This window comes from Prionailurus bengalensis, chromosome F2, assembly GCF_016509475.1.
Source record: "Prionailurus bengalensis isolate Pbe53 chromosome F2, Fcat_Pben_1.1_paternal_pri, whole genome shotgun sequence".
NCBI lineage: Eukaryota > Metazoa > Chordata > Mammalia > Carnivora > Felidae > Prionailurus > Prionailurus bengalensis.
This window is the reverse complement of record NC_057353.1, coordinates 80,215,621-80,241,929: the sequence shown is the minus strand read 5'-3', so window position 1 is coordinate 80,241,929 and position 26,309 is coordinate 80,215,621. Positions and strand designations below refer to the sequence as shown.

The following is a 26,309-nucleotide window of genomic DNA, read 5'->3' as shown; positions in this document are numbered from 1 at the left end:
TTTTCTTTCTTTTGGTTTGCAGGTGCCCTCACAACCAATGGCATAAATCCCGACACCAGTGCTGAAATTGGACGTGCTAAGAACTGTCTGAGTCCTGAGGACATAATTGACAAATATAAGGAGGCCATTTCCTATTACAGCAAGGTGATTTTACTGCTTCATAAATCCCTTACATAATTGTGTTGTTTTAATCCGGGGTTCCTGGTTTACACTGTGAAATACTGCAGTACATCCCAGTTCTTTGGTTCTGTAAGTATTCATGTATCATTCTCTAATGCATGATACTATATACTAAAACACTTCTTTATTTCTGATTCATAATAGTGTGAATTTAATATTTGGAAAAAGGGGAAAAAGGACGATCATAGCCCCACTACTCAGAGATAACCATTTTAACATTTTAATATCTATTTTCTGGTCTTTCTGTCAACATATATTGCCTATATTATAAAAAACGGTGAGCATCCTATACTTACTGTGTGGAGACCTGCATTTTTCATGTGGCGTGTCTCTGTAGTTAAACCTTCCACGGCCTGATTTTTAGTGATGTGGGCGGCATTCCATCTTTTGGATGCACCCTTCTTAATACTCTAGGTTTATTTATTTATTTATTTATTTAAATTTTATTATTTATTTTTGAGAGACAGACATAGCATCAGCGGGGGAGGGGCGGGGAGAGAGGGAGACACAGAATCCGAAGCAGGCTCCAGGCTAGGCTGTCAGCACAGAGCCCGACGCGGGGCTCGACCCCACGAACCGGGAGACTGTGACCTGAGCCGAAGGCAGATGCTTAAGCGACTGAGCTACCCAGGTGACCCTTGGATTTAAAAAAAAAAAAATTTAAATTTCATATCTACTTTCTGAAATACTGAAAACAAGAAGTCAAGCTGTGTAGAAGAGCGGTAGCAAAAGCAGAAGATGAAGCCCGCCCACCTCTCCTACCCTTGTTTCTTAGAGTAACAGCCGTTAACAATTTGGTACATCTCTCTTGCGACCTTTATGCCTGTGAAATGCATATGTGTGTGTATGTATATCTCTTATTTAGGAAGATGAGATTATGCCTCATGTGTTATTCTGCAACTTGCTTTATTCACTCACAGATTCATCCCAGATGTCCTCCCACTGCAAACCTGCTTGATTCTTTCAGATAGGGTGGAAAGTCTTCTATGTTTTTTTTTTTTTATGTTTATTTATTTTTGAGAGAGAGAGAGAGAGAGAGAGAGAGATAGCGATAGCGTGTGAGAGGGGGAGGGGCAGAGAGAGAGGGAGACACAGAATCCTAAGTAGGCTCCAGGCTCTGAGCTGTCAGCACAGAGCCTGATGTGAGGCTCAAACTCACAAACCGTGAGATCATGACCTGAGCTGAGGTTGGACGCTTCGCTGACTGAGCCACCCAGGCGCCCCTCGGGTGGAAAGTCTTCTAAAGTGTAGATGTAGTCATTTGTCAACACTTTTGTAAGAGGCCATCAGGAACCCAACATGGGGAGTAGACAACACCTAGAGCAAAGCGAAATGCCTGCTCCCACAGAGCTCACTGCTTGCTCTGATTTCCTAAATTCTTACCTTTTGATGGATGCTTAGGTTTTCTCACTTTCCCCTGTTAGGAAAAAATGCATCAGTGAACATTCTTGTACATATATTCTTGTGTGATTATCCCTTTCGTTATGATTTCTGGAAATTTCGGGCTCCTGTGTGGCTCAGTTGGTTGAGCGTCCAAGTTTGGCCCAGGTCATGATCTCAGGGTTCGTGGGTTCGAGCCCCGTGCCTGACTTTGCACTGATAGTGTGGAGACTGCTTTGGATTCTGTGTCTCCCTCTCTCTCTGACCCTCCCCAACTCACGCTCTCTCAAAAATACAAAAATTAAATCTTGAAAATTAATAAAAAAAGATTTCTGGGAATTTAATCACTGGATATGACATTTACACTTGTGATAAGTTACTTTCAAGTTACTCCCCAAATTCCTTCTCCAATAGGGTATGAAAAGGTATAGATTTATTTAACTGATTCTCTTCTACGAATATTAGTTCATTTCAGTTTTCCTTGCCACAGTTGTAAACAGTGCTGTGATAAACGCCCTGGTAGAGAAATCTTTTTGGACTGATTTATTTTTTTATTATTATTTTTTAAGGAGATAGTACTTGGGTGGACTTGGAGAAGTGGACTTGGGTCAAAGAGCATACATGGTGTTTTTAGAGTTTACTTACACATTGCCATAGTGTCGTGCCAAAAGGGTAACAGTCTGCTCTGTCACAAACACCAGCTGTTGTATCCTTTCAGAGTATTTGTCACCGTGATGGGTGAAAGTAACTTCCCATTGTTTTAGTTTGGATTTGATTACCAGTGAGATATTGGACAGTTTTTGCTTCATAGCATTTATGTTTCTTATATGAATTACCCATTTGTGTCCTTTGTACACATTTAAGTTAGGGTGTTTTTCTTGTTGCTCTGTCATAGCTCTTTATATATGGTGAATACCAGCTTCTTTTCTTTCATTGACGCCTATTACTAATCTGTTTCCTAAGGTTGCTTGCCTTTGATTTTGTTCAGGAGCTTTTCTTTTCTTTTTCTTTTTGTGGTCAAAACATGTTTCTAATATAGTAAATTTTTTCCTTTTGGGTTTTTACCTTTGGTATTATGCTTAGAAATACCTTAACAATAACATGGAACTCTTTTCTTCAGTTTTTTTTTTTATAATAAAGTTTATTTATTTGAGAAAGAGAGTACGTACGAGTGACAGAGGGACGGAGAGAGAGAGAATCCCACGCAGGCTCCCCACTCTCAGTGCAGAGCCTGATGTGGGACTTGAGCTCATGAACCATGGCCTGAGTCGAAATCAAGAGTCCGATGCTTAACTGATTGAGCCACCCAGGAGCCCCATCCTCATTTTTTTTTTTTAATCTTTAAAATGGGGATGATGATAGTACCTACCTGAAAGTGTTGTGGTGAGGATAAGCGGAGTTAAGTATACGGAAAGTATTGTATTTGATGAGGTTAGCATTTTAAAATATTTATCTCCTTACCTGTAATTTATTTTGTGTACATTATGACACAGAAATAGCATTTGTTTTTTCCAGGTTACTATCTCCTTGTTCCACCACAATTTGTGGAATTCAGACTTTTTGTCTCTGATTTGAAATCCCACTTACACTGAATACATACATATATTGGAATCTAATTCTGAGCTTTTTATTCCTTTCTACGAATTTCTTTTCTTACTCCAGCATCATGATATTTTATCTCCTGTGGTTTCTTTAATATGTACTAGTGTGTCTTCTTTTCTTTAAAATCCCTTCCTCCCATCCTAGATTTTCTTGGCTAGTATTATGAATAATAATTCCTCAAGAATCCTGAAATATTTCGTTCATCTCACACACACACACACACACACACACACACACACGAAACAGTTTGGAATTTTCATGGGGCTTGAAGTAAGTTTTGAATTATTTTTAGGAGAACTCCTATCTTTGCAAAATTACTGTCTCTGTCGAATATGTTAATGTCTCTGCACTCACACATCTTATTTTAAGTCCCGCAATACAGAGTTGCAGGTTTCTTCGTAGAGAACGTGAGCATTGTTTTTAAGTTTATTTCTAGTTATTGCATGTGTTTTTGTTAATTTGGTGGATGAGATTTTTGCCATTATATTTTTGAACTGCTTATAGCTGAAATGTAGAAAGGCAGATTGAGGTTTTAATATTCATTTTGTAACTGGCTGTTGAAAAATCTTAAATATTAAGTACTTTTTTCAAACTCCTTTCTTTTCTGTCTTTTAAACTTTGTTTCCAAGATTATCAAAATGATCATAGCTAAGTTCTGTAGGTGGGCAGACAGATGGAGAGAAGTCACGTGGCTCGTGTAACTAATTCTAGCAGTTTGGTGACTGCCTTTGGACTAGAGAAGCAGAAGGAGCCAGGGTTAGACCAGGGAAGGCTCTGAACGTGCACAGGAACCAGGCTCTCCTGCCTTTGTGGCAGAACCCTGCGGGCATGGCAGGTGGATGGCTCTTCCCCAGCCATATCTGATGGAAAGTTAGTGGCTGCCCACAGCACTGTGTTAGTGAGAATTCGAGACTTCTCGGTGGGAGAGACTTCTCTGCCGTGGGCACAGCAGGGGAGCCAGGTGGCCGTGGGTCTTGAGTTTTCCAGTCCCCAGAGTGGAAGGAGCAGCCTCCGGAAGAAGACAGAACTGGATTTGAGTCTCTCCTCCACTGTGCCTGTGCCGTCTGACCTCATTTCCTTTGTATGCTCTCTCAGCCCCGGGTTTCTTTTCTCTCAAATGGCGAGGTTAAGGCCTACTGCATCAAGATTAAAAAAAAATTTTTTTTAAATGTTTATTTATTTTGAGAGAGTGAGAGCAAGAGAGAGAGAGCATGTGAGATAGTGGGAGAAGGGCAGAGAGAGAAGGAGCGAGAGAATCCTGAGCGGGCTCCGTGCTGTCAGCACAGAGCTCAATGCGGGGCTCGATCCCATGACCCGTGAGATCATGACCTGAGCCGATAGATATCAAGAGTCAGACGCTTAACTGGCTGAGTCCCTCAGGCACCCCTGCATCGAGTTTTTAATCAGAGTAAACAATTTATACATGTAAAATGCCTGCTACCGGGGCAGACCCGTTTGTATTGCTCAATAAAAAAACGGTCATCGTCTGTCCTTCCTCCATTGAGTACGTGCTCAATGAGACGTCTGGGGAGAAGCCCGTTCCTAATATTGTGTATGTGATGCAAGCAGACAGCGCAAGTGATATCTTCCTTTCTCTGGTTGTAGTTCTGTTCATTTGCCTCGTTTTCCTCTTAGCTCCTTGTCTTTCCTCCTTTACGCCCTCCCCCACCATGAGACGACAGTGGTATAAGAATCTCTGTATACTTCTCCGATTTGATTTGATCGTATTTGATTTGTACACACGTGCGCACACGCACACACACACGTGCACACGCACACACATGCACACACACGTCAGGCTGCCTCTCACTTACCAAGGGAGAGGCACCATCTTTCGGTTTTCATTCACTGTGAGTGATAGTGAAATCTTGTAAGCAGATTCTTGGTGGCTTCACAAATGATTTTTTATTCGATTTCTGATTTGTGGCCAAGGAAATTCTCTTTTATTAGAAGAAATGAAATGGAGACATAGACATTCTCCTGAGACATTGGTGTCATCGTATTTATAGTTGGAAGGAACTTTAGAGAGCATATAGCCTCATACTTTTTCATAGGTGAGAGACTAAAGCCCAGAGAGGGTACGTGACTCGATTGAAGTCACACAGTGACGGCTGGATTGGGAGGCAGAGGACCCTCCACGCTTGAGCTATGGTGTCGGGCAGAGTTCTCGGTGTTCACCTACCTTTAGCTATGTTCCTGTGGCCTCTCAAGTGAAGGTCACTTGGTTCCTATCCAAGTACTAACCAGGCCCGACCCTGGTAGGTCACTTGGTTCCTAATGGCATGTTTGCTCCGTATTAGTTCTGGAGTCAGATGGACGCAATTCAAACCTTGTCTCCACCGGTTGTTGTGGGGTCAGATGGACGCAATTCAAACCCTGTCTCCACCAGATACTCGCTTTGTAACCTTGGGCAAGAAACTTTCCTTTTTTTTTTTTTTAATTTTTTTTAACGTTTATTTATTTTTGAGAGAGAGAGACAGAGACAGAGCATGAGCAGGGGAGGAGCAGAGAGAGAGGGAGACACACAGAATCCAAAACAGGCTCCAGGCTCCGAGCTGTCAGCACAGAGCCCGACGCGGGGCTCGGACTCACAAACCGTGAGATCATGACCCGAGCCGAAGCCAGATGCTCAACTGACTGAGCCACGCAGGCGCCCCAAGAAACTTTACTTTTTTAAGTCTCATTTTAGAACCTAACATAAGGATAATATTTATTTTAGGGTTTTTGTTTTAGAATTGAATGAGAGAGTTCCCTCATTTATTCCTGAAGTATTGATTATACAATGCTATGCTGGGATCTGTGCTGGTAGGACAGTCCTTAGTAAGGACTCGGTAGTGAGAACGGGGCTTGGTCCCTGCATCCCAGAATTTTTGTTCCGGGAGAATGCTTATAGAGAGCAGGTATGGAGGTTTTTAGTAATGGTCCATTCTTTACCTAATCCCTGCTGATTGTGGATATCTTTCTACTGATGTAAGAGCAATTTTTTTATGATTGCAGTTTAAATCTTTGTAATATAATTAAAAATATGTAAGTGTAGCATAAACATTTGTGAAAAAAATGGAGTTGGCTTTTATTGCCACTTACATGGAAGTTGTTTCAAGGGTTTTGAAGGAAAAGAAGTCATTTAATTTCAGTGGAATAAAGTCCTTCTGTGAGTTTATTGTTGTGCTGTTAAATGGTATGTAAAAATTGGTGATTTCTGACTTCAGTGTTGCCAGTTAGGGAAGCAGAGTTTCTCCTCATGATTGTGCGTGGTGGTTTTTGTCCCGTGCCATGAATTACGTACGTGTTACATACTTGAAAAGAGGGAAGAAGGAGGCTGCCCTAACAGCACAGCACTTTCTTTTTCTACCTTATAAAAATACTTTTAGTAAGAAACGTGACCTTTGTAACAATTGGTAGGTGGACAGACTGCATTCTCCCGAGCATTTCTGCCTGCTGGGCCCATGGGGGTCTCGGTAAATACTTGTTGATGGGAAGGGGGGACTCCAGTGTTTGATGCCTCTGTAGGAGTATCTGTGAGGGACCTCCTCCCCCCGGGTGGTCTTTAGGCCCTGGTGTACATGGATTTATCTCTGTTAAACTTTTCTTCAACTGCAAGTTTCTGCAGATACCGCCATTGAAAATCACTTCGGCTCGGGATACTTAGAAAGAAAACAAAACCGGTTGGAGTGGAAAAGAAAACAGGCCGACAGCTAGTGTGCAGAGTTTCTGTGGTGCAGCCTTGGCGGGGCAAAGGGTGCTGGAGGGAGGGCACTGGGTCGGGGTCCAGGGGCCACTCAGCAGCCTGCTCCAGGCTCCGAGCCACACAGTGTGGCGTGATAAGACTTCCCCCAATACGGTCCTCCCTCTCTGCTCTCCACCCGCCCCCCCCTTGGGAGGGACTGTTAGGTCCTGGAACTTGGGGAGGTGCCCTGAAGGGTCCCCGCGTTCCCCGTGGTATATAGGCTTTACGATAACGGTAGAAAATCTTCATTTTTTGATGAGGATCCCCCTTTGTATCCTACAGTACAAGAATGCCGGAGTGATTGAGTTAGAAGCGTGTGTCAAGGCTGTGCGAGTCCTTGCCATTCAGAAGCGGAGCATGGATGCTTCAGAATTTCTCCAGAACGCGGTTTACATTAATCTTCGACAGGTGGGTGCACGTCTTCCTGACAGGCGGGTGCGGTGCATGGAAGGGTTAGCGCAGCTCTCCTGGAGCCTGTTGCGACCCTGCTGCTAGGACTCAGTGTGGTGTGAAGTCTGCAGCCAGAACTCGGTGTCCTAAATACTGCTTTACGTTATGATACTTTACTTTCAGAATTCTGATTTTTCTTTTCTTTTTCTTAAATTTTAGAGAGAGAGCACATGTGAGCAGGGGAGAGGGGTAGAGGGAGGGAGAGGGGGAGAGATATGGAGGGAGGGAAGGGGGAGAGAGAGGGAGGGAGGGAGAGGGGGAGAGAGAGAGAGGGAGAGAGAGGGAGAGGGAGGGAGGGAGAGAGGGAGAGAGAGGGAGGGAGAGAGGGAGAGAGAGAATACCAAGAGGGACCCACACTCAGTGTGGAGCCCAATGTGGGGGTCAGTCCCATGACATTAGCCAAAATCAAGAGTCGGACACTCAGTCGACTGGGCCACCCAGGTGCCCCCCACACTCAGAGTTTTCTGCCCTTCAAAATTTTTCTTGAGTAGAGAAACCACTCTGTCTCTTGCCAGCGTCGTGACCTTGGTCCAGCTCTGCCTGTTGCTTCACTCTGGTCACTTGTGGCGCGACTGCCATTTGTAACCGGGGCTGGGTCGTTAGGTTTCTAAAACACAAAGTCTGGGAAAGTTCTGTGGACAGCTCATGGTACACAGTAGGCACTCAAGAAATACCACTCAGTCTGCATCTGGATATGATTTTATTTATTTATTAAAAAAAAATTTTTTTTTCAACGTTTATTTATTTTTGGGACAGAGAGAGACAGAGCATGAACGGGGGAGGGGCAGAGAGAGAGGGAGACGCAGAATCCGAAGCAGGCTCCAGGCACCGAGCCGTTGGCACAGAGCTCGACGCGGGGCTCGATCCCATGAATGCGAGATCATGACCTGAGCCGAAGTCAGACGCTCGTCCAACTGAGCTTCCCCCCCGCCCCTGACAGTGGGTTTTAAACCAAAGGGCTTGGAGGCATGGGAATGACAGGATCCCCTTGTCTCAGGTGGGGAAGAGTGCTTGGTGAGCAGTCCTGATGCTCCCAGCTGAGAGGCGGGACAGCCAACACGCGTCGTGGGTGGTGAAAAGGGAGTGGTGACGACTGCGTGAGGGTCGGCTGGACGCCACCTAGGCTGTGGCTGGGAGGTCGAGGTCGCGCTGTGCTCTGAGAGGGGGGCTGTGGAGGGTGCTTTGGAGCAGAGGTGACAGACCCGGCCGTGGGTGTGACGGGAAGCCTGTTAGATATGTGGGCTGAGGCTCAGGCGAGGGGGAGGGGGAGGCTCGGGGGTGGGAGGGGGAGAGAGACTAGAATCAGTTTATGTTTTGAATGAGAATAGGCATCAGGGCTCTTTTTTTTTTTTTTTTTTTTTTTTTTAAAGTAGGCTCCACACCCAGTGTCGGGCTTGAACTTAACGACCTTGAGATCAAGAGTCTCATGCTCTACCGACTGAGTCCCACAGACACCCCGCGCAGTGATTTCTTAGCTCAGGTGTAGACGGAGGCTGCTGGAGCCAGTAAGAAGCAGCAGCTGTAGGCCTGACACGGAAGGGAGAGACAGAAACAGAGGAGAGCCAGTAAACCCAGTACAGACAAACCGAAAGAAGAAAAATCCCACCATTTTGTTTGGGGCCATTTGGTGTCAGGGAAACGGCACCCCAGAGACTCCGAGCTGTTGAGTGGCGGTCGCTCCTGGCCCGAGGGATTTTGTCCCTGAGGGACCACAGAGGGGAGACGCTCAGGAGGCAGGCCGGGGCCAGACCCTGTCGTGGATCCGGAGTGAGTGTGGAGACACGGGCTCATCAGGGGGGTGGGGGCCCTTGTGGGAATTCACGCTGAGGAGTCGTGCAGGAGTGGAGGGCGGTCAGACAGGCTTGGGCTCAGTCCTGGCTTTGCCCCTGGTTCGCTGTGCAACCTTCCGCAGAATCGCTGTGTTTCAATATCTTCCTTTGTGACGCGACGGGGGAGCAGGCCCTCGCGGTGGTTGGGGGGCTCGGTGTAGAGTTGCTGCGCCGTGTCCGGGAGCGTTGTGGTGTCTTCCCTGCAGCTGCCCTGCTGCTGTCACCTCGGGGGGGGGGGGGCAGAGTGGAGGGTGGGCCGCGCTTTCCAGCGGTCACCAGAAGACCTGAAGCCACGGGACCTCGGGCTGGGTGCCGGGGGCAGGGTCGGGGGAGGCCCCCGGAGGCCTTAACGCTCGCTCGCTGGGCCGTGTGGCCGGAGCCGCCTCGCGGATGAATGCCGGCGATTCTGGCTTGCCGGGACGCCGTCTTTGCAGGTGGCCGTAGGAGTACACATCTTTCGTAAAAGAAAGCGTTGCTGCTGACGACGCGTGGGAAGTTGGTGCTGGTGGAACGGCCCTCTGCCCCTTGGCTCGGTCCTCAGGGACAGCACCAGAGGTCAGCAGAGACACGCGGGTTGGGGTGAGTGCCGTGAGGTGCTCTGGGGCGCGGCCCTTTCAGTTTCCCCCGACACGACACTTTGCCACAGCTGACGCCTCTCCATGTGTGCTTGCCGGGGCAGCAAAATAGTGAGCTCTGCTGGGACTTTAGAATAACGAGAAAAGAAAGGGTCCCGGGTTTTTCTGAAATGGAATAGGCTTTCGGTTCTTGATCACATGGGTGCCATTGTAGAACCGATGAGTTGTATTTATTCCTGGCGGTGGTTTTGGCCACTGCGGAAGGTTTGAAAGGAACGGAGGTAACGAGTCTCGTAGGTACTTTCTGCTTTAAGAAGCCCTGTGCAGACATAGAAACAGATAAGAAACATGCTTGAATCTAGTGGTGCTGGGGAGGGTTTCTGCAGAATTCCTCGTGTTTGGGTCCAGGGACGTGTCATTTCTTACGTTGTTTGTGCAAGGGGTTTGCGATAATTGTCTCTCATAGCGAATGGTAGCACACACTTCATGTAATGACTGTAAACTTGTGTCTTGGATGCGTGGGCGTCATAGGCAAATGGTAGCAGTCAGGGAAGGGCTGCCAGTCCTGGCACCCCAGACCTGGGTTCCTGCCGTTGTTTTCCTTGCCGCGGGACCCTGGACTAACGTGTGACCTCCCATAGCCTGTTTGCGAGTCTGTAGACGGGAAGGATACTGTTTGCTTCTTCCCGGGTTTGTTGTAAGTGTACATTACGTTACTGTAATACACGGCGAGTGCTTTCAACATACCGCTCGGCGCACAGAAAGCGCTCTGTATATGTGTCTGCCCCATCGGTCGTGGATCGGAGCAATAAAGGCAGCTCATGTTTGTTGAGGCTCTTTCCTAGGTTGTGAATTTGTTACTAGTTCTCATAACCCTGGGTACTTACGTGCAGTTATTCCTATTTATTCAAGAGGAGCCTCAGGCTAGAGAAGGGTTATGTAACGTGTCCAGAGTCAGATCCCAAGCTCAGCGGTGAAGGGGCCTCTGGAAAGCATGCTTGCTGACACTTTCCTTCACACGACCTTCCCTAGCAGAGGCCAGGTGCCGTGTTGCCGTCTGCGAGCCCTAGAATATTTAGTGGGTGACAGGACAGACATGGTTGGGCTTACTGTACCGCTTGAGTGTAGAGTCTAGGGGGGAAGCAGGCAGGAGACATACACAAAATAAATGGCTACCGACCGTGAGCGGTTCTACAGCGGAAAAGGACGTGCTTCATCATGCAGAGCTGGGGAATGTTCTCGCCAGGCTGCTCTGGTGGCGTTGATCCCAGCGACAGAAGTTCTGTTACCAGGCGGGGACAAGGGAGAGGGAGAGCATCCCCGTCATCAGGTGAACTGAAACTCCCTGAGTATACCTGAAACTAATTACGCAGCCAGCTTATTACGGGCCCTGAACTAGGCGTGAAGAGATGTTGACCGTGTCATCATAGCAACTTTGCGAAGTGGTTTACTGTAGCCAGTTGTAGGCAAGAGCAAGTTGAGGACACCAGTTGGCTGCGTGCCCGTGCCGGGATTGCCTCGTAAACACCACCACCGGTATTTAAACGTAGCTGGTTGTGACTCTGAAGTCTGAGGTCCGTGAACTGCATCCCAGAGCTTTCCCCGGACAACCCAGGTGGCTGAAATTAATTTCTTAATTAGTAGAAAATGGTGACAAGAAGAGAAAGTGGTAGTAAGAAATTGTTTGAGAAACTTGGAGAAAGCCCAGCAGCTTACCAGATTGGCGAGCGTTGCTGTGGGGCCAGTGTGCAGTCATCCCAGCACTGATGCCTGCCACAGACCTGATGCTCAGGAATGATTCTGGGCCGCTTGAAGAACATTTTGGCTCATGATCCGCGACCGCTTTGTCTCTGGTTAGTTTTTTCCTCAGAGCCATTTGAATTTTGTGCAGGCTACTCCGTTCAGATAGAACAGCCTCTTTAAACGTCTGGTGCAGTTCCTTAATGAAGCTGTTGCTAAGGAAACCCAGTAAAAGCGGGCAGATATGCACATGATAATTGTAACCTCAGAACTTTATGTCAAATTAAGCCCCAAATCAGAGGGATGGGGAGATTCAGGAGAGGCTTTTTAAGACAGAAGGGGAAAGTGTAAAGTTACAGCCTAGGTGAGGCCGAGACGTGTCAGTCCTGGCCAGCAGGGCACCCGGCTTTCCGGATGGCGCGTGGGGGATTCACAGCTCTCGCAAGGAAAAGAAATGGTTGCGTGGGGAGGGAGGAAAGTCGAGTTCCTTCCCAGAGAAGGGAAAGGCGAGAGGGAACGGAGAAATTTCTGATTGAACACGATACGGCACGGCGTTCTTGGATATGACAGAGGGGTTTTGTGGGCAGCAGGCATAGGAGGAAATGTCTTGGTGAGAAGTCAAGGCTGCGGAGAAGGGAGCAGAGCAGACAGGGGGTGGGGGGCCCTACCGCCAACTGGGCTCCAGGGGAGGAGCCGCCCTCCAGGCCACGGGGTCGGCCTCACTCGTGGGCGTGGGAGCCCAGTGAAGTGAGGACACAGGGCGAGGGCTGACACCGGGGGAGAGTCAGAGACAGAGACGGTGCCTCGCACGCGGTTGCATTTAACTCGAGGGCACTGAGAATGGCGCTCCGAGGTGAGAAGGCTGTGGCAGAGCTTCCCGCGTGGGGACGGGCCGGCAGCTGACACAGATCTTTGTGTCGTGGGCGCCGGGCTCTTGTAGCTCGTCTCTTCCGCGTCAGCTGTCAGAATCTGTTGTCCGCTTTGAATCATGGTACACACGTCGTGGCCCGCGTTATGATTTACCTCCCCTGGTTTCATTTAACTGTGCACCCCTCACTTTCTCTTCGCCCCACTTTTGTCTTTTTGTTGTTGTTGCTAAGTTGTGTTTAAAAAGTTGATTTAGTTTTTTTTTTTTTTTTTTTAGAATGGGGCAGAATGTAAGTAAATGCATAAACAGAATGGCTCTTCAAAATTCGAAGCTACTTGCCCTGGTAGTTGCTTAAAAACGGAGCCGCCATTAAAGTGCTAAGTCTCTACTAAGAAAGTCTGGTAATGCCTGCGGAGTCCAGTGCAGGGACTGTCTTAGTCATCTCTGTGGTCGCTGGGCCACGCACGCTTGTCAGAGGGCAGGCCCCGCTAACGTCTGTTGACGGCAGACGCGAGACAGCGGTGACGAATGCAGTGCTCGTGGGCGTTGGGACCCCTCCTCCAGTGGCAGTGACAGCAGTGACCACGTGCGGACGTGCATGGCATCATGCTGAGAGCTTTACGCGTGCTTCTACCTTTAATCCTTAAAACCCTCCTATGAGAAATTACTTTGTATTGTTAAGGTTTATTTATTTATTTTGAGAGAGAGAGAGAGAGAGCACGTGCAAATGGGGAAGACGCAGAGAGAGAGGAAGAGAGAATCTCAAGCAGGCTCCGTGCTGTCAGCACAGAGCCCCACACAGGCTTCCATCTTGTGAACTGTGAGGTCATGACCCGAGCCAAAATCGAGAGTCCGATGCTTAACTGACTAGCCAGCCACCCCAGATGCCCTTACTTTGTGTTTTTAATGTGTAATCCACTTTATTTTGAAAGATTTTAAACCTTTGGAAAAGTTATGAGAGTCGTACAATGAACGCTTACGTACTTCTCACCTAAAAGGATAGTATTGGTCTTTGTGTGTCTGGCTGGGTCCCTGAGCGTAACGTGTTCAAGGTTCATCCATGTTGCAGCAGGAACCCGTGCTTCCTTCTTGTCTCAGGGCTGGATAGTCTCCCACAGTGTGGATAGGCCCCATTTTGCTTATTCATTCATCAGTCGATGGAAATTGGGTTGTTTCCATCTTTGGCTGTCATGAAGAATGCCGCTATGAACACTGATGTGCAAGTTTTCATGAGGACATGTGTCTTCAGTTCCGTTGGGTGTATATGCCAAGGAGGAGTTGCTGGGTCATCCAGCGACTCTGTGTTTAACCTTCTGAGGAATTACCAGACAGTTTTCCAAGGCAGCTGCCCCATTGTACGTGTCCACCGGCATTGTCTTCACATCCGTGCTGATGCTTGTTATTGTCCATTTTTTGGCTATAACCGTCCTGCTGGGTGTGTAGTGTTGTGTCATTGGTTTGCATTTCCCTGATGGCTAATGACGTTGAGTATCTTTTCGTGTACTGATGGGCTGTTTGTGCGTAAATTCTTTGCCAGTTTTTGGGAAATTGGGTTTTGTTTTCTTTTTATTATTCACTTGTAAGAGCTCGCTCTGTATCCTGGATACTAGTCTCTTATCAGATAGACACTTTGCACAAGTCTTCTCCCTTGCTGTGGATTGTCATTTCACTTTGCTGATGATGTCCTTTGCAGCATGGATGTTAATTTTAATGAAGTCAGTTTACCTGTTGCTTGTTTTGTCACTCATGCTCTTGGTGTTGCGTCTAGGAAAACGTAGCCTGATCCAATGTCACAGAGATTTACCATTTCCTTCTGGGAAGTTGATGGGTTTAGTTTTTACATTTAGGTCGGTGAGTCCATTTTGAGTTAATTTTGATGGTACACAGTTGGGCGCAGACTCCTTCTGTGGCAGGTAGACACCCAGTTGTCCCAGCGCCCTCTGTGGACTACACATCCTTCTCCCACTGATTGGTCTTGGCCCCCTTGTGGAAAAATGACTGTAAGTGTAAGGTTTTTTTCTGGATTTTAGATTCTATTCTACTGATTTATGTGTCCATCTGTACCAGTGCCATACTGACTTGATCACAGTAGCTGTGTAGTAAGTTTTGAAGTTGGGAAGTGTGAGTCCTCTATCTTTGCTCTTCCTTTTCAAGATTGTTTCAGCTATTCTGGGTCCCTCGAACTTCTGTGTGAATTTTGGGGTCAGCGTGCCAGTTTCTCCAAGGAAGCCAGCTGGCATTTTGATAGGGATCGGGATGAATCTGTAGATCACTTCGGGGAGTTTTGACGTCTTTATATTGCCTTCCATCCCATGAACATGAGGTGTCTTCCATATGTTTAGGTCTTTAAAAATTTCTTTCAGTGGTGTTTTGTTGTTTTCAGTGTACGGGTCTTATGCATTTTCGTTAAATATATTTCATTATTTTATTCTTTTCAATGCTATTGTAAATGGAAAGGCTGAGCTTCCTGAGGGCATTTATCTGTGTATTCCTAGGATTTTATTCACAGTAAGTGCCAGATCTATATCTTTTAAATGAATCTATTCGCAATTGCCTCTTTCCCCCCATTTTATAAACGAGAAACCCAGACTCAGGTTAAGCTACCCGAGCACATGATGTGATGGCGAGAAATCAGACCCTTGGGTGGGGCACCGTGTGGGTCCTACTGGGAGCTTATGCAGGATGGATTCACCTTAATCCTTTGGGTGAATTTAGTCAGATGCTTTGAGTCAGATGCATAGAGTAGCTTAGGGCTATCTGTTCCAAAATAAATTTCGGGTAAGAGTGCTGTACTCGAAACCTGATTCATATGTCTTTGAAGAGGGTCATGTTCGGGAGCTTGACTGATTAGCGCTTGTGTTTATTAAACACCTCCAGGTGTAAATGATTGAACGGCACTTGTGAGAACGAGGGCTCTCTCCCCCATGGCCGTGTTGGTTGGCTGCATTTGTAGGCACAGCCAATTTGATATTTTCTAATATGCTCGTCATGGCCCGCTGAGGTGAGCTTACTAAATGTTTTGCCAGTCATCTGTTGAAACAGAGCCATGAGCGCTGACTACGGCTTAATGGGTAGAGGTCACATAAAGAACGAGATCTGGGTTCCTCCCACGAAAGCCTTTTTCTGAGAGCTGACCCTGGGTCCGTGTCAAAGAGGGTGACCGTGGAGTCCACTGTGTGATTGAGATTTACGTGGTACGGTACTCCTGCGCGGGAGTCCAGGGTTCTACAGAATTTGAATTCTGGGCCAGAGGATTAGCAAGCGGGGAGCCCCATGGTGGGAGGGAGGGTGGGCGCTTAGAGTCTGAGGCACACAGAGCCGGCCGGACAGGCGTGCGGGAGGCGCACGGGGGAGGTGACAGGAAGCCGACCGCCACAGGCTTTGTGGGCTGTGTGCAGCCTCCCGTGTATAGCCTGAGGACTTTAAGCCAGGGCCTACTGTGCTGTGAAGGATCATTCTTTGCGGGTAGAATGCTTGGAAACCTGTGGAAGGCTGGGCAGGGGGTGACGGGGTGACTTAGAGGAGGTGGCTTTGAGGTTTGGCTGTCAAGTGGGGCTTCATCCTAGCTCTGCCACCTAGTAGCTGTGTGACCTGGACGGCTCACTTGAGGAAACAGAATTTCTCTAATCAGTTGGACTGCTAACGCCTTGACGCCCCGGGCCTGTCGTGAAGTGTCAGCGAGCTAACGCGTGTGCGGTGCGCGGCACGGTGCCCGTTTCAGGCCGCGTGTTGGCGAACGGCTGTCGGGGGAGGTACGCTTGATAGGAAGTGGTCCCTGATCACAGGCTGTGAGGGAGCTGGGGGTGCGAGGACGATGCTGAGCTCCGGGCGGGGGGGTGGGGAGGTGTGTGTGCCAGTGGGGGCAGGCGGCCAGGGGCCCCAAGGAGGACAGCTGTGGGAGGAGGACCGTGGGGACGGCTCTGCGCAGGTGGAGGTTGAAGCGCCTTTGGAGCATCCCAGTCAGGTGGCACGAGTGAGCCGGATTGCGTGGCTGTGGCGCTCACCAAGGACGCCTGTCCCCGAGCTGAGCATTTTCATAAAATCCTTCGTCCCTGAGGACCCCGCCATGTTGCTCGCTGAACATGAAGACGTACTTTATAATATGAGTGAATTAGTATTATCATTTCTGTCATTGAAACTCCAGTCTTTTTTTTTTAATATAATTTATTGTCAAATTGGTTTCCATACAACACCCAGTGCTCATCCCAACAAGCGCCCTCCTGAATGCCCATCCCCCGCTTTCCCCTCTCCCTCCTCCCCATCCACCCTCAGTTTGTTCTCAGTATCTGTGAGGCTCTTGTGGTTTGCCTCCCTCCCTCTCTGTAACTTTCTTTTTTCCCTTCCCCTCCCCCATGGTCTTCTGTTCAGTTTCTCAAGTTCCACAAATGAGTGGAAACCTATGGTATCTGTCTTTCTCTGACTGACTTATTTCTCTCAGCGTAATACCTTCCAGGTCCATCCATATTGTTGCAGTGGCACAACCCCATCTCTTTTTTATGGCCGAGTGATATTCCGTTGTGTATGTGCGTATATATGTCTGTGTCTTCCTTACCCACCATCCACACGCTGTGCTTATCCATGAGTGTCTATCAGTGGACCCTTAGGTTGTGTCCGTCTCTTGGCTACCATAAATAGTGCTACAGTAAGTAGAGGGGTGCATCTATCTTTATTTTTTTGCTTTTTATTTATTTTTTATTTTTTTGTTGCATCTATCTTTAAATTAATGTTTTTGTTTTCTTTGGATAAAAGCCAGGGGTGGAACTATTTGATCATATGGCATTTCTATTTTTAATTTTTAAAAAAATGTGTATTTTTGAGAGAGAGAGCGCACGCGTGCATGAGCAGGGGAAGGGCAGAGAGGGGGGAAGGAGGATCTGAAGCCAGGCTGCATGCTGTGAGCACGGAGCCCGATGAGGGGCTCAAACTCACCAACCGCGAGATCATGACCTGAGCCGAGGTTGGATGCTTAACCGACTGAGCCACCCAGGCGCCCCTGTTTTTAAGTCTTTGAGGAGTCTCCATGCTGTTTTCCACAGTGGCTGCACCCGTTTCCAATCCCACCAAGAGTGCACAAGAGTTTCTTTTTGTTGACAGTCTTGCCAACGGTTGTCATTTTTTGTCTTTTTGATTTTAGCCGTTCTGACAGGTGTGAGGTGATATTTCGTTGTGGGTCTGGTTCGCGTTTCCCTGATACTGGGTGATGTTGAGCATTTTTTCATGTGTCTATGGCAGGCCTTAACTATCTATTTTTATTTTATTTTAGTTGCTTTAAAGTTCACTTATTTATTTTTGAGAGAGAGAGCGAGTACGTGAGTGAGTGGCAGAGAGAGAGGGAGAGAGAGAGAATCCCCAGCAGGCTCCACACTGTCAGCACAGAGCCGGGTGTGGGGCTCAGTCTCATGAACTGTGAGATCATGACCTGAGCCAAAATCAAGAGTCGGATGCTTAACCGACTGAGCCACCTGGGCGCCCCCTTAATTATTAAAAAAAATTTTTTTTTAATGTTTATTTATTTTTGAGACAGAGAGAGACAGAGCATGAGCGGGGGAGGGTCAGAGAGAGAGGGAGACACAGAATCTGAAGCAGGCTCCAGGCTCTGAGCTGTCAGCACGGAGCCCGACACGGGGCTCAAACTCATGGACCGTGAGATCGTGACCTGAGCCGATGTCGGACGCTTAACCGACTGAGCCACCCAGGCGCCCCATCCCTTAATTATTTTTTAATTAAAAAATGTCCGTTAATAGTTAAAGAAAAATTTAGATATGTATGTTTAGAGGAAAACTAGTGTATTTTCTGTTTGGGCAATATCGTGGTGTAGAGACTCTCAAAAGCCCTCTTTGCATGTGTTTTTTAAATATGCTGATTAAGAGATAAAACTTTTCAGGGCACCTGGGTGGCTCAGTCAGTTGAGCGTCCAACTTCAGCTCAGGTCAGGATCTTGCGGTTCGTGAGTTTGAGCCCCATATCGGGCTCACTGCTGTCAGCCTCTCAGCGCAGAGCCCGCTTCAGATCCTCTGTCCCCTTCTCTCTGTCCCTCCCCCACTTGTGCTCTGCCCCAATTAAATAAATATTAGAAAAAAAAAAGGTAAAGTTTTTCCCCCAACTTTTCAAGATGCATAGCAAAAAAGTAAGGGGGAAATCCTTTGGGGCCAGAACAACTACAAAGCATGAATTTTGGAAGGTAAGTGAGTCTCAGAAGGCAGCAAGTGCCACCTACCTCTGGGAACATGGTTTCAACAGCCCATGTAGGAGGGACAGGAGGTGAGCCTCAGGGCGGCCCCCATTGGGAATCAGGTGGCAGACCCATCTGTAAAGCCAAGACCTTCCCTGAGCTATATTTAATGAAAGGGAGACCTAGAAGAAAAAAATCCCACTCCTCAAAGCAAGAAAATAAGGAAACTCTGAATCTTGTTTGAAGGGAAAAAACAACCCAACCTGAGGATTTAGTTTCAAGTTGTCCTGGCATGGGAGTGACCGTAAACTCTTGGCAGAAATATATAAATCCTCCTGGAATGAGAAATTGTGTTTTGAATGAATCAATGAACAGTTAATACAAAAAGGTCCTCATATGGTTCTGAATCATGATGTCGGAGCCCAAATATATCAACGTTGCCTTTCTCCCAAGGTTTCATTTAAATATCCAAAAAGATTTTTTAGAGGAAAAAGCTATCTTCATAATTATATTCATTGATATTGTAGTATGCTAGGAATTCAGAGGTGAATATGAAACAGTCTTCTCTTTTATGGAGCTTACATTTTATTTGAGGAGGCAAATCTGTGTTTTATGAGCTTGGTGGAGGGAGGTGTTTATTACAGTCAGGCAGGAGATAATATTAAGAAAGTGATGATGGGTGGGTGACAGTTTGGTTGTATATGGACTTATGTAGTTGGCTTTTAATTCCAGGCTCCATGACTTGTCATTGGAAGGAATAGATTTTATGGTGGATATACTTCAACTCAGGACTCTTCAGAATTAAAGAAAGAATTAAAGAATGGAGAAAGACATAGTCAGAGTTTGTCCAGTTATGCATAAGCTTGCTCGGTCACTAAACCCAAAGTTGGTAAAGGCAGGCAGTACTTCTTGAGGCCAGGTGACTTGGTTTTTAAGATTATCTAAGAATGAAATCAAGGGAACTGAGATGAGCAAAGTCAAGTGCTCTAGCACTTTTGGGTAGCATCCTTACCAAGGGTTGATAGTCTATAAAGTTTCATCTCTCTTTAATGTTTGTCAAGGTGTTAGGCACATGGTGTATGCACCTGCTCTAGGAGCCTTTTAGGTACCTGCCTAACAGTGCTGGGCACAGTTGCCCCAGTACCACCCCTCCCTCCATCCCTCTTCTTCTCGGGCACTGGGAACTCAGGAGACTGATTTCTTGTTGGCTTGTCTGTTTCCTCCATGACCTTGTCAACCATCAAGGGACCAGGGCTTACATAACTTTGTTTTGTTTTTAATCCTTTCCCTTTGAATGATTAAAACCCAAAATGGATCCAGTTACTTTAGCAGATGCTTTTTAAAGAAAGGTCCTTGGTACAAACCTCGTAACCCTGCTTTGGGATGCAGGGAAGAAAGTTACGTTCTTTCCTTTCCAAACTGTTTTGACACGTATGTATGGAAATTTTGTGTAATTTTGAAGATATATTTTCTCTCTGTATAATTATGGCTAGAAATAAATGTGGATAGAAACAGAATGTGTTTTCCACACTTGAGAATGTACGGTCCCCGCGGTTTTCTGCCCTGCTATGTCACAGTCATCGCTGGTAGAGCCATCACCGGGCTGTCTCACAGCGACTGCCGCTGCCTTATTCGTCAGGTCCCCGCAGGTTCCCATGTTTGAGAAGGCTGATGGCCGTTGAGGCATTTTCTGGAACATCTCTGGCTGGCTAATTTTGAGTTAACACCAGTGACATCAAAGGCGTTAATTAGTTAACAATGGTATTTCCCATTTCCTGCACACTCACTAGGAGTTTTAAGCCTGTGCTGACCACACACAGTATTTCATTTAGTCTTCCCGATGGTCACAAATGGATTTTATTACCTGAATTAATAAGGGAAGCGCCAGAGTTAGTGATGTGCACATCTGGAACTGGCACTTGGGTCTTTCTGATTCCTGTGCCTATCCCATCCTTCCAGACAGCCAGCTTCCTGTTTGTTAATAGCACAGCTTCGTTTCCAGTGGATAAAACGGGTGTGAACGTGCTTTCAAGTTGGGGAGGGAGTGGTTAAGTTAGCATTGGAATTCCTCAGAGCCCGTCCTATGAGTAAAGCTACTTGTCTTGAGTAATCTTTCAGTTACTTTCCATTGGAACTTCATGCAAATGTCTGGGCCCTGTGGGCTCAGCTGTCATGGCCATGCAGCCTATTGAAAAACTAGAACAAGATGTGTTGATTAATACTCCCTAAAAGAGCAGCAGATCTGAAATGAATTTGGGAATTTGATTTCATATCAAAATTTGGTGAAGCTTGTGGCCTAAAATTTTGCCTGGGACTCTTTTATATCCCCCAGATTCTTGTGCTGTGGATGTCTCTGCTGACCTAACACGGCCTTTCACAGGTCCCATGGGCAATGAGGGGCTTTTCAGTCAAGTGTTTTCCGGGGGCTCTGAAGCAGTTGTGCCCAAGATTTTCTGGGGCTTGAAGTGATTGTAGTTCTATTTATAGTGTTTATCATTTGGTTTCTTATTATGTTCAAATGATACAAAGAATCAAAGAGTATATTACCGATGAGAGTATTCGTGTTTCATCTTTAAATGTTTTTTTAATGTTTATTTATTTTGAGGGAGAGAGAGTATGAGTGTGCAGGGGAGGGGCACAGAGAGAGGGAGAGAGAAACCCAGGCAGGCTCCATGCTGTTGCGTAGAGCCCCATGTGGGGCTCTGTGCCGCAAACCATGAAGTCATGATCTGAGCTGAAATCTGGAGCCGGTGGCTCAACCAACTGAGCCACCCAGGTGCCCCTGGTCTTTCATCCTTAATAGTGTCCGTGAAAGAATCAGTGGGAACTCGGAGGGATTAGAGGCCACGGCTTCTCATCTTGCCTTGGCTGTCATCCTTATTTTAGACGGTGGCCTCGTTGAGCACACTGGCTATGACTACTGATATTTTACATCCCCCAACATCTTCTACCGTATTTAAAACCAAAGGATACAGTTGATGGTCTGGGAGTTTACAGGTATGTGCTGAAAGCATTAAGTACTCCTGCCTCTCCTCTGTAGACCTCCTTAGTCTCCTGCCCATGATTGCACCTCACTGCGCTGGCATCTCTCTGCAGCTGGTACTGTATGCTAAGAGGGCAAAGACCTTGTCCTTTAAATCCACATCCCCATGGATCCTGTACCTAAGCATAAAGCTTCTACAAGAGAACATAGGGGAATATATCTGGGACTTTGGGGTAAGCAAAAGTCTCTTCGGCAAGGGCACAGAAAGCTTTAACCATAAAAGAAAAATAAATTGAGCTACTTTACAATTGATAAATTAATAAATTGAGCTCCTTCACAATTTCTGCTTATCAAAAGACTCCTTTTGGAAAATAAATGTGCATCAGACTGGGAAAATAGAACATTGAGAATATATAAAGAATTCCTATGACTCAGTAATAAGACAAATGATATAACTTTAAAAAATGACCAGAAAATTTGAACAAATGCTTTATGATAGAAGATATAGAGGCGGCCAGTAATTGTATGGAAGCATGTCTGACACCCGTAGTTATCAGGTAAATGCAAACTGAAGCCCCCAGAATGACTGAAATGGAAAAGACTGATAACATCAAGTGTTGGTGAACATGTGGGGCAACTGTAATTCACTTAGGTTACCAGTGTGAATGTGAAATGATGCTTCCACTTTACAGTATATACCTCAACATAACAAAGGCCATATGTGACAAGTCCACAGCCAATATCCTCTAAGATCAATAATAAGACCAGGATGTCCACTATTGTCACTTTTTTCCCACATGGTACTAGTAGTCCTAGCCACAGCAGTCAGACAAGAAAAAGAAATAAAAGGCATCCAAATTGGTAAGAAAAAAAGAAAACTGTCACTACTTGCAGATGAGCTGATACTATCTATAGAAAATCCTAAAGATGCCACCAAATATCTACTAGAATTAATAACTGAATTCAGGAAAGTTGTGGGACGTAAAGTCAATATAGAGAAATTTGTTGCATATCTATACACTAATAATGAAATAACAGAAAGGAAGATTAAGAAAACAACCTCATTTACAATTACATCAAAAGAACAAAATTCCTAGGAATAAACTTAACCGAGGAGTTGAAAGACCTGTACTCTGAAACCTATAAGAAATTGGTGAATGAAATTGAGATGACATAAATAAATGGAAAGATATACCATGCTCATGGATTGGAAGAATTAACATTGTTAAAACTCCATACTACCCAGAAAAATGTACAGATTCAAAGCAATTCCCATGAAAATATCAATAGTATTTTTCAGAGAACTAGAACAAAGAATCCTGAAATTTGTGTGGAACCACAAAAGACCCCAAATAGCCAAAGCAGTCTTGAGAAAGAAGAACAAAGCTGGACGCATCACACTTCCTGAATTCAAACTATCCTAGAAAGCTATAGTGATCAAAACAGTATGGTACTTGTACAGAAACAGACGCATAGATCAGTGAACAGAGAGCCCAGAAATAAACTCAGGTTTATATGGTCAATTAATCTATGACAAAGAAGTCCAATGCATACAATAGGGAAAAGACAGTCTCTTCAATAAATTGTGTTGTGGAAAGTGGACAGCTAGCTACATGCGAAAGAGTGAAACTGAACCACATTCTTATACACCGTATATAAAAGTAAATTCAAAATGGATTATAGTCCTAAATATAAGGCTTGAAACTATGAAATGCTTAAAGGAAAACATAGGCAGTAATCTCTTGGACATCAGCCTTAGCAACACTTTTCTGGATCTGTCTCCCCAGGCAAGGGAAGCCAAACAGAAATAAGCTGTTGGTACCACACCAAACTCAAAGGGTTTTGCACTTGCAAAGGAAACCATAAAACAAAAAGGCAACCCAGTGAATGGGAGGAGATATTTGCAAATGATATATCTGATAAAGGGTTAATATCCAAAACAGAAAGAATTCATATAACTCAAAACCAAACAAACAATCTGATTAAAGACCTAAATGGACATTTTCCCCAAAGAAGACATCCAGATGGCTAACAGACACATGAAAAGGTGCTCAGCATCACTCATCATCAGGGAAGTCCAAATGAAAACCACGATGAAATGCCACCTCACACCTGTCAGAACGGCTGTTATCAAAAAGACAAAAAAAAAAAAAGTGTTGGTGAACACGTGGAGAAAAGGGAGCCCTCGTGCACCGTTGGTGGGAATGCAAACTGGTGCAGCCACTTTGGAGAACAGAATGGAGGGTCCTCAAAAGTGTAAAAATTGAAGGACCATATGATCCAGTAATTCTACTTCTGGCCGTTTACCTGAGGAAAATGAAAATACTGATTTGGAAAGATACACGCACCCCTGTGTTTATTGCAGCATTATTTATAGTGGCCAAGGTGTGGACGCAGTCCAAGTGTCTGTCTGTGGACCCACATGCACACACTGCAGTGTTACTCAGCCATGAAAAGGAATGAAATCTTGCCATTCACAATAATGTGGATGGACCTAGAGGACATTATGCTAAGTGAAATAAGTCAGACAAAGACAAATAACATACGATCTCCCTTACATGTGGAATCTAAAAAAAACCCCCCAAAAAATGAACAGACGATAACAGTGAAAAGACAGACTCATAAATACAGAGAATAAACTCGTGGTTGCCAGAGGGGTGGCTGGATGGGGGAAATGGGTGAAAGGGATGAAGAAGCACCAAATTCCAGCTGTGAAATAAGTGAGGCACAGGGATGAATAGTACCGCGGAGGGAATATGGTCAGGTGATACTGTAAACCCTCTGTGGTGATAGATAGTAGCTACACTGATTATAATGAGCGTTTGATAAGGTCTGTAATTGTCAAACCTTCATTTGTACACCTGAAACTAATTTAATATTTTCGGTCAACTATAGTTCAATTAAAAAATTTAAAAATTTTCATATAAAAAATGATGCCTCTCTGAAAAGAAATCCTGCACGCATTGGCAGTCCTTCTGTGTTTCTCCCCTGCTTCACCGCAAACCTGGGAAATCACCGTTCTGTTTTCTGTATTTGCCTATTTGGGACATTTCACAAAGAAGGAATCAATCATACAGTATATTCTCTGTCTTTCACATAGCGTAGTGTTTTCAGGGTCTATCAAAGTTGGGGCATGTATCGGTATTTCATTTTCTTTTTAGTGCCAAACGATTTTGATTATTTGGATATACCACGTGTCGTCTGTCCATTCTTCAGTTGATGGACATTCAACGTTGTTTTACTTTTTGGCTATTATGAATAATGCAGCTGTGAACATTCATGTGCAAGTTTTTGTGTGAATATATATATGTATATATATATATTTTTTTTTTTCAACGTTTATTTATTTTTGGGAGAGAGAGACAGAGCATGAACGAGGGAGGGGCAGAGAGAGAGGGAGACACAGAATCGGAAACAGGCTCCAGGCTCTGAGCCATCAGCCCAGAGCCCGACGCGGGGCTCGAACTCACGGACCGCGAGATCGTGACCTGAGCTGAAGTTGGACGCTTAACCGACTGCGCCACCCAGGCGCCCCAATGAATATATATATTTTAATTTCTATTTGCTATATACCTGGGGTGGAATTGCTGAGTCATATGATGACTCTCTGTATAATCTTTTGAGGAACCACCAAAACTGTTTTCCAAAATTGCTGCACAATTTTACATTCCCACCAGCAGCGTATGAGGGTTCCAGTTTTTCCACACTTATTATTACGTGTTTATTATGCTGGCCTTATTAGTGGGTATGAATGGTGTATCTTTGTGGCTTTGATTTTCATTTCCCTGATGGCTAATGTTGAATATTTTTTATGTGTTTATTGGCCATTTGTGCATCTCCTTTTTAAAAAAAATTTTTTTAAAGATGTTTATTTTTGAGAGAGAGAGACAGAGTACGAGCACTGTGAGGGGCAGAGAGAGAGGGAGACACAGAATCCGAAGCAGGCTCCAGGCTCTGAGCTGTCAGCACAGAGCCCGACGCAGGGCTCGAGCCCACGAACCAAGAAATCATGACTTGAGCTGAAGTTGGATGCTCAACCGGCTGAGCCATCCAGGCGCCCGCTCGTTGCCCATTTTAAGTTGGGTTGCTTGTCTACCTATTATTGAATTGTAAGAATTCTTTATATATTCTATGTATAAATCCTGTATGAAATATAAAAAAAAATGATGCTTTCACTTTAGAAAATGTCCAGTGGTCGTACGGGGGGTGTGGTGGGGGACGGAGATTGAGTGTGAATGTGACTAATGCAGGAGAAGAGGGAGATGACGCAGTGGAATCCAGAAAGGCGGTGAGGATTTAGGGAAGGAAGAGGCTGCTCACACCGGAGAGCAGGAGGCCCAGTGTCTGGGAGGGGTGCTGGGTGGGCTGCTGCCGTGGGGGGACACGGGCCTGCCTGTTACTTTCTTGTTCTGCCTGGAATATCCGTGCCTGGCTGACCCCTCCTTCATCCCCGCCTCCTGGAGAGTCAGCCCTCATCTGTGTTTCATCGAAATCTGAGCAGTTCTTCCTACATTTCTTCACTGTTGTCTTCCCTGAGGGCAGGCGTCTTTCCCTGTTCTGTTCCCTGTCATGAGCCCAGCCCCAGGGGCAGTGGACTCCAGAAGGCATTCAGTGAACAGGTGTCGACAGAATGAGAAAACACACACATCAGAATTGTCCCATTTGGCTGGGTCACAGGTAGGCAGCAGGCCTGGGGTTACGAGGGCACACTGGTGTGCCAGAGAGGGCTCTGGGTTTGTGGTTGTAGTACCCAGGGGCTTCCCAGTGTTTCTGAGAAGGGGTGACGGGCTCTGAGCTGTGCTC

General features: G+C 45.9%; 1 protein-coding gene across 4 annotated transcripts in view; it reads left to right on the top strand.

Moving 5' to 3' along the window:
- The window catches only part of TRAPPC9 (trafficking protein particle complex subunit 9), a 567,631-nt gene that overhangs the window by 49,805 nt on the left and 491,517 nt on the right, over window positions 1-26,309 (top strand). For all 4 annotated transcript variants that reach the window (XM_043601844.1, XM_043601846.1, XM_043601845.1 and 1 more), the window contains 2 exons: window positions 23-144; window positions 7,172-7,297. In XM_043601844.1, coding sequence (XP_043457779.1) covers window positions 23-144; window positions 7,172-7,297 — 248 coding nt within the window. The remainder of the gene's footprint in view (window positions 1-22; window positions 145-7,171; window positions 7,298-26,309) is intronic.